The sequence below is a fragment of the Asparagus officinalis genome, chromosome 1, assembly GCF_001876935.1.
Source record: "Asparagus officinalis chromosome 1, Aspof.V1, whole genome shotgun sequence".
Taxonomy (NCBI): domain Eukaryota; kingdom Viridiplantae; phylum Streptophyta; class Magnoliopsida; order Asparagales; family Asparagaceae; genus Asparagus; species Asparagus officinalis.
In genome coordinates, this window is record NC_033794.1 from 27,153,955 (window position 1) to 27,175,261 (window position 21,307).

Here is a 21,307-nt window from a genome sequence, read left to right on the forward strand (position 1 = left end):
AGATGCATGAGGTTCCATTACAGTGGCTAAAAGTAATGAAGACCCAAATTTGTGGCACCAGAGGCTAGGTCACATGAGTAGCAAAGGCCTAAAGGTTATGCAATCGAATGGGAAGTTACCAGGTTTGAGATCGGCTGATATTGATTTATGTGAAAGCTGCGCTCTTGGGAAACAAAAGAGAATAAGCTTCAAAAGGGTTGGCAGAACTCCTAAAGAAGAGAAGCTTGAGTTAGTTCACACAAATGTGTGGGGTCCAACATCAATTACATCCACCGGCGGAATGTTATATTTTGTAACCTTCATAGATGATCACTCGAGGAAGACTTGGGTCTATTTCATGAAATACAAATCAGAAGTGTTTGAAGTCTTCAAAAGATGGAAGGCTATGGTATAGAATGAGACCGGTTTGAAGATCAAGAAGCTTCGTTCTGACAACGGCGGCGAGTATGAAGACTCAGAGTTCAAGAAGTTCTGTTATGACAGCGGCATTAGATTAGAGAGGACAGTGCCAGGTACACCCCAGCAGAATGGCGTAGCAGAACGCATGAACAGAACCTTGACTGAGAGAGCCAGAAGTATGTGGTTACAAGCAGGTTTTCCAAAGCAATTCTGGGCAGAAGCAGTCAACACAGCTGCCTACTTGATCAATCGGGGACCATCAGTGCATTTGGAGCACAAAATACCTGAAGAAGTATGGAGTGGAAAGCAGGTAAACCTCTCTCACCTAAGAGTATTTGGATGTGTTTCATATGTACATCTGAGTGATCACGCTAGAAGCAAACTCGATCCTAAGTCCTTAAAATGTTTCTTTGTTGGCTATGGCAGCGATGAGTTTGGCTACAAGTTCTGGGATGAGCAGAACAAGAAAATCATCAGAAGCAGGGATGTGGTCTTTAACGAATCAGTCCTCTACAAAGACCGTGATGCAGTTCAGCCCACTAGCTCGATGCAGAGTGATCCTACATATTTCGAGTCAGATGATGCCTCAGATGGAGGCAATCCCGAAGCTAGTTCTGATGAAGAAGAAGAGATGATGGATGAGACCACTTCAGAGGGGGCAGATGAAGATGAAGAGCCTGTTTCGCCCGTTAGAGAGTTGAGGCGGTCAGCTAGAGTTCCAAAGTATCCATCACTACAGCCTAGAGCTCATCTCAACTACCTATTGTTGAGTGATGGTGGAGAGCCAGAAAGTTATGATGAGGCCCTCCGAGTGGATGATGCGAGCAAGTGGGAGCTTGCTATGAAAGATGAAATAAAAGCCTTGAACACCAACAAGACATGGGAACTTGCGAAGCTACCAACGGGGAAAAAGGCCTTGAGCAATAAATGGGTGTACAGAATCAAAGAGGAACATGATGGTTCCAAGAGATACAAGGCCATATTGGTGGTTAAAGGATTTTCAAAGAGGAACATGATGGTTCCAAGAGATACAAGGCCATATTGGTGGTTAAAGGATTTCAGCAGAGAGGAGTTGATTACACAGAGATCTTCTCTCCAGTAGTCAAACTAACTACCATCAGAACAGTCCCGAGTATTGTTGTAGCTGAAGATCTACATCTCGAGCAGCTAGATGTAAAGACAGCTTTCCTCCACGGTGATCTAGAGGAAGAGATATATATGCAACAGCCAGAGGGGTTTACTCAGAGGGGAAAAGAGAAGATGGTATGCAGATTGAAGAAGAGCTTGTACGGCCTAAAACAAGCTCCAAGGTAATGGTACAAAAAGTTCGATGGATTCATGCACAGGAACGGTTACTCCAGGTGCAATGCTGATCATTGCTGTTTTGTCAAAGAGTTTGACAAAAGTTACATCATCCTGCTCCTATATGTCGACGACATGCTTATAGCCGGTTCAGATATGAAAGAGATCAAGAAGCTGAAGAAGCAGCTGTCGAGTGAGTTTGACATGAAGGACCTAGGTGCAGCGAAGCAGATATTGGGAATGAAGATTAGCAGAGACAAACTCTTAGGCACACTACGACTATCTCAGGCCGAGTATATTCGACGGGTGCTTGAGAGGTTTGGGATGAGCGGTGCTAAGGCCGTTAGCACACCGTTAGCCAGTCACTTCAAACTGACTAAGGAGCAGTGTCCCAAGACTGATGAAGAGAAAGACTACATGGCTAAGGTTCCATATGCTTCAGCCATTGGAAGCCTTATGTACGCCATGGTATGCACGAGACCTGACATTGCCCATGTAGTGGGAGCTGTGAGCAGTTTCATATCAGATCCAGGAGAGCAGCACTGGGAAGCAGTAAAGTGGATTCTGAAATACCTGCGAGGTACAATAGAAGATTTTTTATGCTTCAGAAGAGGCAAGTTAGTTCTGCAGGGTTTTGTTGATGCAGACTATGCTGGTGAGATAGACCAGAGAAGGAGCACTACAGGATATGTATTCACTTTGGACTTTATAGCTATTAGTTGGGTTTCTCAGTTGTAGAAGATCGTTGCTTTATCAACGACAGAGGCTGAATATGTTGCTGTGACAGAGGCAATCAAGGAGATGATATGATTGCAGGGTTTCTTGGAGGAGCTGGGACAGAAGAGTGAGAAGAGTGTCTTACATTGTGATAGCCAGAGCGCAATTCATTTGGCAAAGAATCCCGCTTTTCATGCAAGGACCAAACACATACAGGTCCGCTACCACTTCATAAGATCAGCATTGGACGAGGACATGTTGGAACTTGTGAAGATTCAAGGAAGCAAGAACCCAGCTGATATGCTTATCAAGGTTGTCACTACAGAGAAACTGAAGTTGTGCTCAACGTCAGTTGGCCTCAGCACTTGATGATACGGAGGCCGTCGCCGCAGAGAGAGCTGAAAGAGGTTGATAGTTAGTCTCCAAGTGGGAGATTGTTAGGATATGTGAAGCCTAACTATCAGGCGTGCCCTACACTTCAGAATGAAGAGGAACAAAGTTGGAACAAGAAGAACATGATTGACGATGACAAAGTTCAAGCAAAACGACGAAGGAGAGCTTTTACAGCTTTGCGGTCGACCGCCCATGGCGCGGCGGTCGACCGACGACGTGCACAGGCAGTACGGCGGTCGACCGGAGTCGTGTTTTGGCCCAGATTCGTTTTTTAACCTGTTTTGTTCTGTTTCCTTCTTTACTTGTTAAACCCTTAAGTCTATAAAAGGGTTAGCTAGGGCATGATGTATTGAGACGAAAAGTAGTGAATTTTTCTCCTGCGGCGGCCGTGGACGTAGTTTCTCACATTGAGAAATGAACCACGTAAATCTTGTGTGTTTGAGATTGTTTGATTTTTCTCTCTTCTCTCCTAAATCTCTATTTCCAAATCGCATCAGGAGGGGTTGTGTATCCCCAACATCTTACCCATCAATAAGCAAAGGAGAAGCCCATCAATTGTACCGGAGACCCTCTAGTAGTTCCTTCAACTTGATTTTCTTCTCTAATCTACTCCAAAAGCAATATGTGTTAACTAAGTTGTGCATTGCTCTTGCTTCTTCTGTATATGTTTGATTTCTAAAGAAAATTTGAAATTGAAAACACATAGAAAAAAGTACGAATAAACACCATGTAGTATATTCCTGTAGTTCTAAAAGTGAAAAGTGCGGATAGACCCCATGTAGTGTCTCCCTATAGTTCAAAATGAGCGGATAGCTCCTGGCTGAACTTTTTTGTTTTGTAGAGGCGAATAGACACCCTACAATTCTATTAGTGTAGCTCTTGATGAAAAATTCTTAGGAGGCGTTCAATAAGCACCAAGGTGGCATGCGCCACCCTAAATAGAGGGGGAGGGGGGCATGATCACTATCAGTGAGAATAAAATCTCATAAATGAGAAAATGGTATAAATGAGAAAATGGTAGGATGTTGTATGGCACAAGGCCTATGCCTATTGGGGCACCTAAGAATTGTTTTGTGTGATGTGACTTCCTATTATTGGGGTATTATTGGGGTGGTGTATGTCACTTTGGTGCTCATGTGTCACCTACAAATTTTTTTTTCCAAACAAACATATTGTGGTGCTCATGTATCACCTACAATTTTTGTCCAAATAAAACCCGCTTTGCTAATTATTTTAACTTTTAAAAGAGTCAAGTAAAAGATTGAAGTAAATTTTAATGAAGGAATCTATCCGCAGTAGGACAAATAATATAGGGATTATTTCCACACAATTAGAACTACAAAGGGTCTATCTGCAACTGGACGCTACTAAGGGGTCTATTAGCAACTAATCCTTTAAGAATTTAAACGTAGCTGCAATTATATAAATAACATATCCTATCAAAACACCTAAGGGTGCAAACATCCGCTCTCATGCAGGCTGTGCGGATGGGATTTGTACTCCATACGAGACTCCAACTAGTCCTACCCAAAGCCACCCTAGAAGTGACTGCATTTGATGCCACTACATTTGTATCAGACCGCTCAAACATCTAAAATTGTGCTTCCATAAACATCCCACTTAAGCAAAACCACACCAATCACAAGCTTCTATCAAACTCTTCAGATACAACAAACAAGCACACTGCCCTCCCTTCTCATATACTCTGGAAAAACCTTTTTTAAGTTACAACAGAGATCAAGTTAAGGATTACAATGCTAACATGGTTCCTATGTACATGGCAAAAGAACTTGCGATTTATGCTCATTGAAATTGCTGCCTATTATAAGTGTCTTCATGCACAAACACAGGTTGTTCACTTCGTGGAGGGATCTGAGGCTGGCCTAGAGCGATCCCTTGGTTTTGCGGTTGAGTTCCCCAAGGCTGAGGACCGGCAGTGTTCTTGGACGAAGAGAGAGCAACATAATAAATTATCCCGAGAGCTACGCTGGCGAGAGAAAGGACCGCTCCTCCTGAAAATACTCCTGGCTTGACGATGTAGCAATAGTCACCCAAGTACATGTTTTGCTCGTCCTTTTGGTCGTTCAGTGCAGCACCAGATAGTAGCAAAAGGAATGCTATTATGAATGTGATCCTGAGAATGATGAAAATAAAGTTATAAAAAATCATAATAAAACATTCATGACGTTTTTTTTTGTTTGGAAATAATGTGTATCATTGAATTAAAATAATAAAATTTTATATAAGAGCGAGGATATGTAATCATTTATAGTTCGCTGTTGGTGCAATGAATTGGGTTTGGTAATTGAGGATTGGTTCCATGGTTGCAATTTTACACACACGCAACATGAAAAGGTGGGATCCAAGATAAGATTGAGAGGACTGAAAACGATCAAAAGCCATTTGGGAGTCGTCTCCAAATACTCCCGCCACTTAAAGAACATTGATTCCAAGTCTTCAGCTACTGTTTGTTAGCCCTAGCAAGACCCCGAAAAAAGTCAAACATTTATTTTATACAAGTCATAGGGTCACCAAATGATGTGGCAGTCTTTAAAATTAGATGTGCTCTCCAACAAGTCAATTTATAGCTAGTCAATGTCGAAAGATTACACTGTTACGATCAAAGTGACCTTCATTTTAATTTGTTTGATACTAGTAACTTTCCTAGTCTAGTTTTCCGAAAAGCCTAACTTCAAGCCATCACAACCCTTATTGTTTGAACTACTTCCTAGCTAATCAAACTTTAATCAAGCAACAGACATGTGACATCTTACTAAAATTCCCTCCATACCGACTGAAAAACATACGAAGCATTTACTGTCATGATAATGGTCTTGCAATTCAACAAATGAACAAATATTCAACATAATCAGGCTAATGATAATTGGCCATGACCTCACACGTGCACAAAAGAATGAAGTTGGAAGGTTCTGAGCTCGATGGAAGTAAATTCCTGTTGGCGGCGACCTCGATCTGCTGTATAACGGGCTCTCAAATCTGGAATTTCATATTATGATTCGAACAAAAATTTCTCACTTCCTCAAATAATTTATCCCATCCTTCATCTCTAAGCTTTTGAATGAGTGATTTTGTTGTTGAAACTAGTTGCATAGCATTCACAATGTCTTGATTTTTTCCCCTTGCAAAGCTAAACAAGGAGCATTTGTAATCCCCATAATTTCTTTCATCAAGTGCAACATGAACATAAAATCAAATGATGTCATAACATAATAAGCTGCATCTGCATCACCAAGTTGAGCATATGTGGCTCCATCACTGATGATATTCTTTAAAACCAAGCGACTTGCAGATTACCAATTTGATTAATTCTTGTTCTAGTCTCAAGTTCACCAATAATAAACAAATGTTCAATCGAAGTTGCTTGAGAAGATTGCAATTCATTTGCAATTCATTTGCAATTCATCTTTTCTCTTAGGAGAAGCGTATATAATATTGACAATTGAAGTTAGCTTCAAAAAGAACTGATGAATAAGAGATATTTATCTTGATGCAGCCACTAGGCTAATTGTAATCTATGAGCCAAACAATGTACATAATATGCATAAGGACATTCATTAGAAAAATAAAGCTTGAAGGCCATTCCACTCACCTCTCATGTTACTCGCACCATCATAACCTTGGCCTCGAAGGTTCTTAATATTAAGATCATGTCGAGAGGGAAAAACAACTATCTCTTTCTTCAAAGTTAATGCAGTAGTGTCTTTGACATGCACGAGATCGAAGAAACGCTCCTGAATGAAACCATCTTGATTAACAAATCAAAGAACAAGTCCCATTTGTTCTTTTTCGGATTCATCTTGTGCTTCATCAACAATAATACATAATTTTGCATTTTTAATTTCTTCACGGATTGTTCTTCTTACTTTGCATGCAAATACACATAAAATCTCTTTTCGAATTTCATGGGAGGTGTACTTAGCATCTTTTGGAGCATTTTCCATGACAACTTTAGCGATATTTTCATTGTACAAAGCTAACATCTTTATCAACTCCACGAAATTACCTCGATTCTTAGAATATTTGATAGTCATCAATTAAAAAAGCTAACATCTTTATCAACTCCACGAAATTACCTCGATTCTTAGAATATTTGATAGTCATCAATTAAAAGGAGACATTTTCTCAATCTTTATTATAGTCATTGCAGTCGCGGAAGTAGCTATTGTACTAGCTATTGTTTCATCAATCTATCATAACAGAAAATCAACTCGTATCAATCAATCAAATTTGTTGAATAATTAGTCATAACTATTATATAAATAGATATTTTTTCATTTTTTATTCTTTTAAAGTAATATGTATAATATTATATTTCCATATTACTATTGCAATATTGACAATGCATTGACCGATGTCAATGTGAAGTCATATGCGTGACACGCATGATCATGGTTGTTGAAATGGAAATCAAAGTCTCTTAGTCTTTTTTCATGAACAGATTTAGAAATATATATTGATTCTTAAGATTTTTTTGATAAACCATTGATTCGTCTTTTTTCATGAACAGATTTAGAAATATATATTGATTCTTAAGATTTTTTTGATAAACCATTGATTTGTCTGGTGTCTACAATATAAATATAATTCATTTACTCTTGCTTTTACTTTACCAAATCGAAATTTTTTTATGTTCAAAACTAGAATTTGTAGACCCAATGTCGCATTCAGTAAAAATTTATGATACATGCATAGGATGTACTCAATGTGTACGAGCCTGCCCCCCAGATGTATTGGACCTTGGAACGGATGTAAAGCTAAGCAAATTGCTTCTGCACCAAGAACGGAGGACTGTGTAGGTTGTAAGAGATGTGAATCCACCTGTCCAACCGATTTTTTTGAGTGTCCATATTTATTTATGGCAAGGTTTTAAATATCGGATATCGGGGAAATATCGGATGACCAAAATTCATATCGGATTGCGGATATCGGGGAAATATCGGGGATATGTGGTAAATATCGGAATGCCATAATGAATGTTTGCACACATAGTATAATGCAATAAAATGTAATCTCAACATATGTAATAAAATTTAAGCATACAAACTATGAATAATATATGTTTAGGATCACTAATCAACCTTCTAAAACAAACAAAAGTGTAAAACAACGTTGCAACATTCGATCTGCTTTTTTTAGGGCAAAATGTTATTTGATATAATGGGAAAATCTTAATATCTCGCCCAAAAATTCCAAACACGGTATATTATTTTGTAATAAGTTATATAAAAAGATATATTGGTCCACATATCGGCTAATATATCGGCCATAACGGGGATTTATCACTCAAAATAGCCAAAAAACGGTAAAGGATATTTAAAGACCATATCGGTTGCGGCAAGCCCTGTAAAAGGAAATATCGGGGGATATATCAGGCCATGTCGGGGATATTTAAAACAATGATTTATGGTATGAAACAACTCGCAACCAAGGTTTTAAATATCGAATGTCGGGTTCATGTCGGATGGCTAAAATCCATGTCGTATAGCGAAAATCGGGGATATATCGGGGATATTGACTAAATATCGGATTGTCATATCGGGTAGTGTGCATATGTATAATATCATGTCCTAAATGTAATCTAAACATTCATAAATTCAATATACGCATACTTTATAAATTCTATAGACACATATAAAAAAATAAATAATATAAGGATTTGGGTTCATAAATTCTTTCTATCGGGTCCATAAGAAACCCTTAAACATGAGAACAGGTCAAACAGGTTTGAATGTTTATCACTAAACCCAAACCCGATAACAAAAAATAAATCTTTAAAAAAATACCATATCGGTCGATTTTTCAAAGCTAAAAAATAGATCGATATGCCCGATATGACCCTGATATTTCCGATTTGGTCCTGAAAACCGACATACGAGTTGAAAATGTCTATGTCTTGTCGATCAAGCCCTCAAACCGATATGTCGACCGATATGTCGAACATGTCTGCCGACATTTAAAACCTTGCCCGCAGCATGAGTCTATCTTATTGATATGTTATAAAAAAATCCACTTGAATCGTTTGATTCCTTTTTACCGACAAAAGTTCATACTCCATAAAATGTTAAACATCTAACACTATCTATTGAAGTCTTGAGATGCAATTGGTTATTCTAAATCTCCTTTGAATTTTTCTTCTAAATCAGTTTGTTGATGTGTTGTGTTTTTCATTAAATCCTTGCATTTCTTAATTTCAACATTATGTTATGAATTAGGATCCTTTCCCACATGCCACAGAAAAGGGCAATTCATTCCTTCATTGACTTTCTTCTAATTGTCAAATCCTTTGATTGTGAAAGTATCTAATCCTGGGCGGTTGGTTGGTTGCTTACTAAATAGATAGCATGGTAGATAATAAATTGCATTCGGAATACTCCAAACAGATGGAGTAAGCTTCAAACCAAGATGATTGAAATCAACAACGATGACTTTCTGGCCCGAAAAGAGCATTACTTTTGAGAGTTGGTTGCTATGGGCCAACTTTAAGGTAGGCACATATCTCATCTCTTTGATTTCAAGGAAACTCTCATCTAGGTGGTCGCAATCCAGGATCTCGCTTCAAACCATGTCAGTAGGTTGAATTCTTTGACGCTTGGAAAAAGGTTCCACATGTGTTGACTTATCATCAAGGTTTTAAATATTGGATATCGGGGAAATATCGGATGACCAAATTTCATATCGGATTGCGGATATCGAAAAAATATCGGGGATATATGGTAAATATCGGAATGCCATAATGAATGTTTACATACATAGTATAATGCATTAAAATGTAATCTCAACATATGTAATAAAATTTAAACATACAAAATATGAATAATATATGTTTAGGATCACTAATCAACCTTCTAAAACAAACAAAAGTGCAAAGCAACGTTGCAACATTCGATCTGCTTTTTTTAGGGCAAAATGTCATTTGATATAATGGAAAAATCTTGATATCTCGCCCAAAAATTCCAAACACGGCATATTATTTTGCAACAAGCTATATAAAAAGATATATTGGTCAACATATCGGCTAATATATCGGTCATATCGGGGATTTATCACTCAAAATAGCCAAAAAGCGGTGAAGGATATTTAAAGAACATATCGGTTGCGGCAAGCCCTGTAAAAGGATATATCGGGGGATATATCGGGCCATGTCGAGAATATTTAAAACAATGCTTATCATGGTCTTCATCTAAATTACTAAGATTGCTTTTCTTGAAGAAAGATTCAATGGTTTTAAGTTTTTCCATTTTCACTATTATTTGAAATAAAATTAAATTATTTGAATATTAACTAAAGTATAAGCACAAAAGATTTTAATAACATTAGAACTTTAAATAATAAATTAATTAATCTAAAAATAAAAAGTTAGCTCTAGAAAAGATAAAACCCTAGGTTTCTGAAAATCTCCAATGCTTATGAAGAATTAAGTATTGTTGTCGGCAGTCTTCAATTACTTGAATTAGAACACTAGACAATGTACAATCCTCTTCTTCTCTCCTTCTCTTTAACTTTCTCTCTATGCGCACTCAGGAATTTTTATTTTGTGTTCGAGCGTTTTTTGTTGGGTATATTCCAAACCTAAAAGCCAACAAAGGGATTTCACATGTCTATAACCAACAAAATCCTATTCCTACTAATATATCATACTTCTTTTAAAAATACAAGTTTGAAAAAATCTTTCGGTAGATAAAAATACCCTTAAAATTTAAATACTAATTCATTAAGTAAGAATAAATTGATAAATTGATGAATTCTTATTGAATATACATAGTATGAAGATAAGGATATAATTTAAATTAAAATGTAAACCTGAATGAAATTATTAAATGCCAAATTCACAAATGTTTACAAGATGAAGGGCATATATGCATAAACCAAACAATTTAACGAGGAAAAATAATGTCTACTCTAAAGATCGAACCCAGGAGCAATGCAGATGTACAAATGTACATAATATGGACATGGTATCTGTAAAATCTACCAAACAAATTAAAAAGACAAAATCATTCTCAAAAATAAAAAACAAAAATTAAAACAAACGGCTGTAATTTGAGGACACAACGTGGCGATCTCTCACCGACTAAAATTTAAGGACACAACGTGACGATCTCTCACTGTAATTAATTATATTTTATATTTAATCTTTTTTCACATTAAGAAATAGCAATAATTTTCACAGCACTTTCATATCTATTTTTTCTTATTAGATTAGTTTAGATTATTTTAAAGCAATTAATTATATTGTATATTTGGTCTTTTTTTAATCAAGAAATTACGATAATATATCACAGATTAATTACCCACACACCTACTGTTTTCAAAACCACCATTCTCCATCTTCATCTATAATATATCCACATACCCAAATTAAGCTGCTAGAGTTTCTCCTCACCAACTACACATTTGGTCATTTCTTCTTTATTCTTTGTACTTAAATTGTATAACCTTCACTACGATGAAGACTCACCTGTGTCCTCTGCCTGCCTTGAACGCCTAATAAAAATAATAATATACTATGCTTTGTAGTTAGTTAATAATGAGATCCTATCATTATAAACAAATTTAGTAAAGATTAATAATTTTTAAGAATATACTACGTTCCACTAGCTTCCACTACAAACTTGTTAGTTGTTTATTTCTGGTCCCAAGATATTTTTAAAATTAATCTTGAGAGTTGTTTACACTAAAAGATTTATGTTAAAGCACCCATATAGTCTAGTTTATTGTTTAAATTTATCAACACGTTTTGTCTCTGATACATATCAATTATGAGTAATAATATAATTTGATTGATCCAAGTATATCCTAATATATTTCTAGAATCTTGTCATATCTTTTACTCTTTATTATGTATTGACCTGATATCACAATTGATTGAGATGATGAAGACATTATTGTAGAATTGCATGGGATAAAGATAAAGATGGAGAAGGTTTGATCTCGGCTTAATTAAATATAAAACAAGAAGGAATAAATGATAATTTTTTTGAATATTTTATAGTGAAGCTTAATTTTTGAGTAAAATTAGGAATTTTTAGAAGGAATTTTCACGCAAAATTTTTAATATGCTTATGTGAATGCTTTTGTCATATAAAATTATACTAAAATTATCATTAATCTTTAGTATTTATTTTTTTATTTTAAATCAATCAATAATTAAGATATCTTGTAGTATTGTAAAAAGTATGTGCTCTGTGCTAAGCTTATACAAACAATCTTAATATTAAGTATTTGGTTATATATTTATTAACACATCAACAATATATTATTGTATTTTTTTCAAACTTAACACTACATTTTATGACTAAGATAAACAAATTGAAGATCGATGATTTGATCCAATAAACAAATATGTTACATGAAGTTTGATATATACAAATTTTAAAAAATAATATTGTGTATGCAAGTATATAAAAGTATATTGATCCCAGTTTAACACAAATCTATTTCACCAAAATTTTTAAAAATATTTAAATTAAATTTATGGCAAATATAATAATCCATGTTATAGATTTTAACTCAAAATGAATCTGACTTATTTTATTGTAAGAAAATAAATAAATAATAAATAATTTTGATATTTAACCACGTGCATTGCACGTGCATAAAAACTAGTTATTATATATGTGTTGGACCCCACATTACTTTTTGTATCCATCTGATGGATGGGTTTGGCTTATTTATAGTCAAAGGTTTCAAGTCCATTAATAACAGTGGGCCCTATATTCTTTCAATTACTCACTTTGTAATAAACTTAGCCTACTTCCTTCGTATAGACTATATACTAGAGATACAATGCAAAAAAAAAATTGGAGGGGAGGGGGGCGCACCCCCCCCCCCCCCCAACAAGCCCACCTTGATGAACGCTAGCCTCGTGCCTTTGGTTAAAGGGAACTATATAAACCAAAATTTACTATAGGATTATTCTGAATTCAAAAAATCTAAAGTGCACATAAAATAAATTTAGAGGCTATCCGGTTGGCGACAATTGTAATTGCAATGCAAGTACCAGTCAAGTGCAATTATAGTTACTACAACTGTTGTTGCAGTTGTTGAGTGGTTCAGTTTTAAATTTTATACTTTGTAGTTGTAGTTGTCGGTCTTTAGTTTTGGGTATCAGGTGAACTTCTAACAGGGATTTGGTTGGCTCAGATTTGTAATTTAAACCCCATTTGCAGCGCAAAAAAGTTGCAACTGAGACTTACACCCAAATCTGCACAAGATATTGGCTGAACTGAAGGCCTTTTTGCAACTGTAGATGTAATTGCATTGAAACTGAATGCATCAGTTACAGTGAAACAAACAGACTTAAATCAACTAGAGACATACATGGGCAGGCATCAAAAAGTGCATGGTCTAGCAGGCACATGCAGAAAATATAATATCACAACCAAAATGATCTTCATGTTCAAAAGCATACCATGATACAGCGAAGGAGACCAAAGCTACAGACCAATTCCTATCTGATGGCCGTGAGTTCCTTTTGCAACATATGCACCCAGCTACAGTATTGATAATTACCTGAGCTATCATAAGAGCTACTGCTGCACCTAATCCAAGGGACAAAGCTGGGCTTCTTGGATACCTGCACTCATCCGGAGCTAGCGTTTGTACATCAGATGCCTGCAAGTGGAAAATAATTTTATGTCATAAGTCTCAAATGTCAGTCAACTACTATGAAGTCAAACATATGCTTGAGCAAATATAGAGAGTTTCCAGTGACGAATTTATCCGAGCTTGTTGAAGCATGAACACAGGAAGTTTGATGCAACCTATACATGTACTTGTGTAAACAAAAGGATATGCTTGTATACAGAATAAAAATTTGAGAGATCATTAAGAATGGGTTAGACATAAGGAGCAATCAAATTTAAAGTTATGGTAATGATCTTCAATCAAGTTTATTCAGAGATGCCATGATGTACGAGCAAGAGCAATACTTAAGCACACACATAGACAGAAACTCTCACAAAAAGATAACCCCAACATGAACACCACTAGGCATATGCATGATGATATTGTTTGCTCGTATGAACAAGAAACGGATAATTTATAAAGTCAAAAACAACTAGAAGCCTTATAATCCAAACTATTTAGAACTAGTTGGTAAAAATAGAATATGTAGAATGTAACTTTAGCAAAGTAGGAAATAAATGAGGGTACAGTTCACTTAGACGCAAGAAGAGCGTGTTTCAAAGAGAATGTTGCTGAGAAATGTATACATAGTAATCCCTTTGACTTATTATTAGAACCCCCCCCCCCACCACCTTTTCCTCATCCACCTAGTTCTTGCCTCCCGTTTTCGACCCATAGGTAGTCTAGCAGTTCTTTTTGCAGTGCTTCTCCAAATGCTAGGTATCATTCATAGGTGCTGTTGTTATTGTCATGTGGAATCATTGTGATAGCAAGATTGAAGCATGTTGTTCACAGAATTAGAGGGGGTTAAGTAAGAGGTCCCATCCACTGCAGCTTCGAAGTTGTGGTGAGGGTTGAGGATTAAAGCTTTATAGTTGGAATAAATGGTCAGCTGTTGCTGTAAAGTAATAGAATTTGCCCAAGCTAAGCAACAAAAACATCCTTAAAACAAGTAAAAGAAAAATAACACGTCATTACATTAATCACTTTCACCAAAACGCCCTTAAGAATCCTATACAATTAAGATAACATAAATAACAATTAAGGCAACAACCGCACGAAGATTCTCGCTCTTTTCACTCAATGTGCCAGAATGTCTCCTTCCAACGTGGCGGTGGCGGATCCAGGATTTTTGGATAGTGATGTCACCACATAATTAATAATTATTAAAAATGTTCCATGCAAGTCTTCATACATTGAGAAAACTAGATAATTACATTATTAGTAACACTATCAAATGTATCATTAATAACAATATCAAATACATAATAGCACTTTATCAACTCAACCGCAACGTATATAGCATATGAAGGCCTTTCGGTTTCCTCATAATCATCTTAAACCTTGTACATGCTGCTAGTACTGTTAATTTTGGAAGGTCTAACTAGTCTTATGGATTTTTTGAAATCTCATGAGAGACACCTCATAGTTTCATGCTCATGTTATGTTATTGAGTGGTAGGTTATTTTCTGACTTTGGCTAATCTTTCAAGTTACAGGAGAACAAATGACAATTAACCATATGAAAAATTACTAGCCATGCACATAAGAACCCTAGAAGGAAGTGGTGTCACGTGGCACCACTTCCTCCAAGGTAATCTGCCCATGCTTCCAAGAATCCAATTGCACGCATAAGTCATGTTAGTCTAAGGTGTAGACCCAAAGTTCGAGATGAAAGCTGGAATCAAAAGCTCAGAAAAACACGCAGACAGATCGGCGGTCGACTGGGTCGGTCGACCGCAAACGTGCACAGGAGCAAAGGAGGGCTTGGATCAGGTCGCGGTCGACCGGCCCGGTCGACCGCCAAACCCTGTAGGAGAAAACTGCTCTCGGGTTTTGCATCGGTCGACCGGGCCGGTCGACCGACAATGTTTCTGGAATCTGATCGGTCGACCGCGCCCGTAGGCACGTTGCCGAACCTCGTTAAATCTCTGTGTTCATCTCCTTTACTGTTTTTTTGCAAGTTAGATCTTTATTTGTGGTTTTATTCCTACTTTCCTACTTTCAACACAAGGTCCGGAAGGGCAAGGGTTCGATTGATTGTTTCGAATCCCCAACAACTGGTATCAGAGCTTCGTTCAGCAATTTGTGTGAAAGCCATGGCAGAGGAAAGCAAATCAAAGATTGAGAAGTTCGACGGATCGGATTTCGCCTACTGGAAGTCGCAGATGGAGGACTATCTGTACCAGAAGGACTTGTATCGCCCGCTTCTGGGCAAGGAAAAGGGAAAGAAGACGAAGGAGTCAGATGGTGATTGGGAGGTATTGGATAGGAAGGCTCTAGGGCAAATCCGGTTGTCGCTCGTCAAATCAGTAGCCCACAATATTCTGAAGGAGAAGACGACGGTGGGACTTATGGAAGCGCTCGCAAAGACGTACGAGCAACCGTCGGCAGCAAACAAGGTGCATCTAGTCAAAACTCTTTTCAACCTCAAGATGGCAGAAGGACGGTCCTTCACGATGCACCTCAGCGAGTTCAACACGATTGTTGATCAATTTATCTCCGTGGACATCACGTTCGATGACGAAGTGCAGGCCCTTCTACTACTATCACAGTTGCCGGATAGTTGGGCAGGTTGTGTGACGGCAATTAGCAACTCGGCGGGGAAAGAGAAGTTGAAGCTGAATGAGGTTGTTAGCATGATTCTATCCGAGGAGGTTAGAAGGAAATCGTCCGAATCAGAAGGTTCAGGTTCAGCCCTAAGTTTCGAGCAGAGAGGCAGAAGCCAGAAGAAAGGGAACCAGAACAGGAATCGGTCGAAATCAGTGAAGAAGAGGCCGAACTCGAAGGTTAGGTCTATCAAAGGGAAGTGTTGGAACTGCGGCCAGGAGGGCCATATGTCTTCGGTCTGTAAAGCACCAAAGAAGGATGCGGGTGAGCAGGAGGCTCATATCGTGCAGGATGCCTTGATCCTTGCTATGGATAGCGATTCTGATTCTTGGGTCATCGACTCAGGAGCTTCTTTCCACGCCACTGCAAATAGGAAACTACTTCAGAACTATGTAGCAGGGGACTTTGGTAAAGTATACTTGGGGGATAATGAACCTTGCAATATTGTTGGAAAGGGCGACGTTCAGATACAGATAAAGGGCTCTAAGTGGAACTTGAAGAACGTGAGACACGTGCCGAAGCTGAAGAGGAATCTTGTTTCGGTGGGACAGCTTGGAGCAGAAGGCTACGTTTCGACATTCACCGGGGATTCGTGGAGAATCTCCAACGGTACGATGATTGTTGCCCGAGGCAATAAAACAGGAACTCTCTACCTCACTTCACATGCGAGTGACACCCTCGCAATTGCAGCTGGCAAGGAGAGTACAGATCTGTGGCACAATAGGCTGGGGCACATGAGCGAGAAAGGGATGAAAATTCTACATTCACAAGGAAAGCTAACCGGGATCGACACCGTGGAAGTCGGGGTTTGTGAAGACTGCATCTTTGGGAAGCAGAAGAGGGTTAGTTTCCAGAAGGGTGGAAGGCCACCTAAGGCTCAGAAGCTAGAGTTGATTCATACAGATGTATGGGGCCCAGCCAGTGTGTCTTGGCTGTTCGAGATACTACGTCACCTTTGAGATCAGATAATGGTGGAGAATACGAGCTGGAGGAGTTCAAGAGGTTCTGTGCTACGAATGAGATTCGCTTAGAGAGGACTACTCCAGGGACGCCGCAGCAGAACGACATTGCAGAGAGAATGAACAGGACCTTGACAGAACGTGCGCGGAGCATGCGATTACATGCAGGTCTGCCTAAGATATTTTGGGCGGATGCGGTACATACGGCAGCATATCTTATTAATCACGGGCCATCAGTTTCATTAGATTTTGGGATTCCAGAGGAGGTTTGGAGTGGAAAGAAGATAAATCTCTCACACTTACGGGTATTTGGTTGCGTGGCTTATGTTCATATCAGTGACCATGTCAGGGACAAGCTAGAAGCTAAGTCACAGAAGTGCACATTCATTGGATACGGCATTGATGAGTTCGGGTATCGCCTTTGGGATGAGAAGAACAGGAAGATCATCAGGAGCCGGGATGTGATATTCAATGAGGAGGTGATGTACAAGGACAGAGATAATGCTAAGGATAGCCAAAACAGTGGGAGCAGCACTACGGATACAGGTGGATCCGAGTACATGGATTTGGAAGAACTTCCATATGGGGGCGACGATGTCAGTTCTGACCGTAGAATGGAGAAGACTACATGTGCAGAAGCTACTACCCAGGGCGTGGAGCCTAGGAGGTCATCTAGGATACCCAAACTAAATCCCAAATACCTCTCGTCACTTGATTATCTACTCTTAACAGATAGCGGAGAGCCGGAGTGTTATGAAGAGGCAGTGCAAGTGAGTGAATCTCAGCAGTGGGAGCATGCGATGCAGGAGGAAATGGATTCTCTATTTACTAATGAGACATAGGAGTTAGCCCAGCTACCTGCACAGAAGAAAACCTTGCACAATAAATGGGTCTACCGGGTCAAGCAGGAGAGTGATGGAAGTAAGAGATTTAAGGTCAGATTAGTAGTGAAAGGGTTTCAACAGCGAGAAGGAGTGGACTACACGGAGATATTTTCCCCTGTTGTGAAACTCACAACCATCAGAATGGTGTTGAGTTTGATAGCTGCAGAAGACCTCTTCCTTGAGCAGTTAGATGTGAAGACCGCCTTTCTTCATGGTGACTTGGATGAAGAAATCTACATGAAACAGCATGTTGGCTTCATTGAAGAAGGAAAGAAAAAGATGGTGTGCAAGCTCAAGAAGAGCTTATATGGTTTGAAACAGGCTCCGAGACAGTGGTATAAGAAGTTTGATAACTTCATGCAGAACAATGGCTACAGAAGATGCAATTCGGATCATTGCTGTTATTTCAAAAGGTTCGAGTCCAGCTTCATTATTTTGTTATTATATGTTGATGACATGTTGGTAGCAGGACCGTGTTTAGAAGAGATAAACAGTTTGAAGAGGCAGCTAGCAAAGGAATTTGCAATGAAGGATCTGGGTGCAGCGAAGCAGATTCTAGGGATGCGAATCAGTAGGGATGAAGCTGAAGGGACATTGAGTTTGAGCCAAGCTGAATACATTGAGAAGGTACTTCAGAGGTTCAACATGCAGAATGCTAAAGTTGTTAGCACACCCCTTGGAAGTCAGTTCAAGTTATCTGAGGAGCAATCGCCTAAGACAGATGCAGATAGAGAGCATATGAGCAGGGTGCCATATTCTTCAGCCATTGGGAGTCTCATGTACGCGATGGTTTGCACGAGATCGGACATCGCCCATGCAGTAGGAGTTATGAGTAGGTTTGCTAGCAATCCAGGGAAGCAGCATTGGGAGGCCGTGAAGTGGATAATGCGGTACTTGAGAGGGACAACAAACAAACCACTATGTTTCAGGAGGAAGGAATTGGTACTGCAAGGATACGTGGATGCGGACTTCGCCGGTGATCATGATACGAGGCGAAGCACCACGGGGTATGTTTATACCTTAGCGTCGACAGCAGTGAGCTGGGTCTCACGTCTGCAGAAGATTGTGACTTTGTCTACAACCGAGGCTGAGTATGTCGCGGTGACTGAAACAAGCAAGGAGATGATCTGGTTGAACAGGTGCTTGGAAGAGTTGGATCTGAAGCAAGAGAGAGGAGTTCTTTATTGTGATAGCCAGAGCGCTATACATCTTGCCAAGAATTCAGTATATCATGCCAAAACTAAGCACATCGACGTCAAATACCATTTTATACGCTCGCTGATCGAGGACGAAAAGTTGCATTTAATGAAGATTTTGGGGAGTCAAAATCCGACGGACATGTTGACGAAGGCAGTCACCATTGAAAAACTGGAGTTGTGCGCAACTTCAGTTGGCCTTCACGAGTAGAAGAAGAAGGCGGAGCCACACTACGAGGATCGGCGAGATCACCGGGATATTGTTGATTGAAGGAAGAATTCTTTCAGGGAAAAGATACATACGAAGAAGGGGAGAGTTCGGGGGAACTCATTGCAGGCATTTTGGTCTCAAAGTGGGAGATTGTTAGTCTAAGGTGTAGACCCAAAGTTCGAGATGAAAGCTGGAATCAAAAGCTCAGAAAAACACGCAGACAGATCGGCGGTCGACCGGGTCGGTCGACCGCAAACGTGCACAGGAGCAAAGGAGGGCTTTGATCAGGTCGCGGTCGACCGGCCCGGTCGACCGCCAAACCCTGTAGGAGAAAACTACTCTCGGGTTTTGATTTCGGTCGACCGGACCGCCAAACTCTCTGGAGTCTGTTCGGTCGACCGGACGTAGTTTTGACAGTTTCCTGTTCTGTTTAGAAATCTGTTTCAACCAGGATTCTATATATACCCCAAATGATTTTAGGGTTTGTACTACATCAAAAAGAGAGTTTTTGACTGCAAAGAGAGAGAGAATCTCAGAGAGATACATCAAAAAGAGAGTTTTTGACTGCAAAGAGAGAGAGAATCTCAGAGAGATTAACCCCTTGTTTGAGAGCTTGTATTTTCTTCTTCAATTAATAAAGAGATTGTGTGGTGTGGCTCCCGAGGACGTAGGCACGTTGCTGAACCTCGTTAAATCTGTGTGTTCATCTCCCTTACTGTTTTCTGCAAGTTAGATCTTTATTTGTGGTTTTATTCCTACTTTCAACACAAGGTCCGGAAGGGCAAGGGTTCGATTGATTGTTTCGAATCCCCAACAAGTCACACTTCAGTCCAATCACTAATTCAATTATACATCCTGCTACTAATTGTTCAAGTAATTATAGTAAAAACTGACAAAAATAACATATCCAGAGAAATTTAGTAGCTAAAGCTCATTCACTGTGGAAGTACCAGCCCCCTATCTAAACTTCCCCTTAAAAAAAACAATTTAGATTCAGATATGGAACAAGCTTAAACTCAACACTCCACACTGAAATAAACCCCAAAACCTTCTATAAATAAACTCATCAAGGAAACAGCACCTTCACTGTACTTCCTTCAAATTCCCTAAAATTCCAGCATAAATGACAAACCCACAGTAATTACTTGAGGCAAAGAATCAACACAAAAATACACAACAACCCATAGTATGAATGAACAAGCATCATTCTCAAAGAGTTAATAAACTAAACATGAACATATAAATCAACACCAGAAACTGACCCAATAGAACTCCGAGGGGAAATAAATTCAAACCCATAACAAAAACCCCATACTTTATCCTCAAAATTCCTTTGAAATCCACAGAATTGCTTCTGCACGAGTCACAACAACTTAATTAAGCATCTATCTATCTGAGTAAAAACCCACATCCCAGAAGCTATCAAACTGCTTTTGAACCCCAACCAAACTCCTATCTACCACTAAAACTTCTGCTTTCAGTATTTTTTTTCCAGATAAAGGAAGATTTTTCACCTTGATCCTTGTAGCCTCTGCGGCGAAAGACAGCGCAGCAGAGAGGAGCCCAAGGAAGCCCACAACAGCACAGACAACCACCACCTTTCTTTCCATCGCCTCTCTCTCTCTCCCTCTCTCAAACTTTTGAGCAGTGGCAAAAAAACTTAAAAGACTTTTTTTCTTTTTTTTTTTGGGTGGTGGGGGCGCTGGAACCGTCTCAACGCGCAAGTTACGACAGAGAGCGAGAGAGGGCGCAAGTTATGAGAGAGAGAGAGAGAGCATCTGTGTATGTGTGTGCGCGCGAGTGGGATGGTTAGTTCCCTATTTGGGACCCTCTTTTGAAACGCCAACGCACCAAAAATGAACAAGCGATTTTTGCGTGTCAACACCTGGACCATCATCAAATATATTGCATTCGCATATTTATCCTCAAACCTGCATATCTATTACTTCTTAACTAAAGGAGAACAATAAAAAAAGGTTTAATGAACAGT

The 21,307-nt window shown here is 38.9% G+C and overlaps 1 protein-coding gene across 2 annotated transcripts; it reads right to left on the bottom strand.

Annotated features, from left to right (window-relative positions):
• On the bottom strand, window positions 4,432-21,082 carry LOC109821907. Of its 2 annotated transcripts, none has more exons than XM_020388067.1 (3): window positions 20,832-21,082; window positions 13,244-13,446; window positions 4,432-4,945 (listed from the first exon to the last, which is right to left on the bottom strand). In XM_020388067.1, exons 1-3 carry the CDS (start codon window positions 20,925-20,927, stop codon window positions 4,615-4,617), a joined length of 630 nt encoding a protein of 209 aa, XP_020243656.1. In that variant the 5' UTR covers window positions 20,928-21,082; the 3' UTR covers window positions 4,432-4,614. The 2 variants fall into 2 exon arrangements, with proteins under 2 accessions (XP_020243656.1, XP_020243662.1); XM_020388073.1 differs by lacking the exon at window positions 20,832-21,082 and adding an exon at window positions 20,580-20,738.

Excerpts from the sequence above, each read along its gene's own strand:
- LOC109821907 (XM_020388067.1), bottom strand. The coding sequence starts at position 20,927 with ATGGAAAGAAAGGTGGTGGTTGTCTGTGCTGTTGTGGGCTTCCTTGGG. Across the intron at positions 13,447-20,831 it reads CAGAGGCTACAAGGATCAAG|GCATCTGATGTACAAACGCT; the intron begins GTGAAAAATCTT and ends TTCCACTTGCAG. Across the intron at positions 4,946-13,243 it reads GTCTCCTTCGCTGTATCATG|GATCACATTCATAATAGCAT; the intron begins GTATGCTTTTGA and ends CATCATTCTCAG.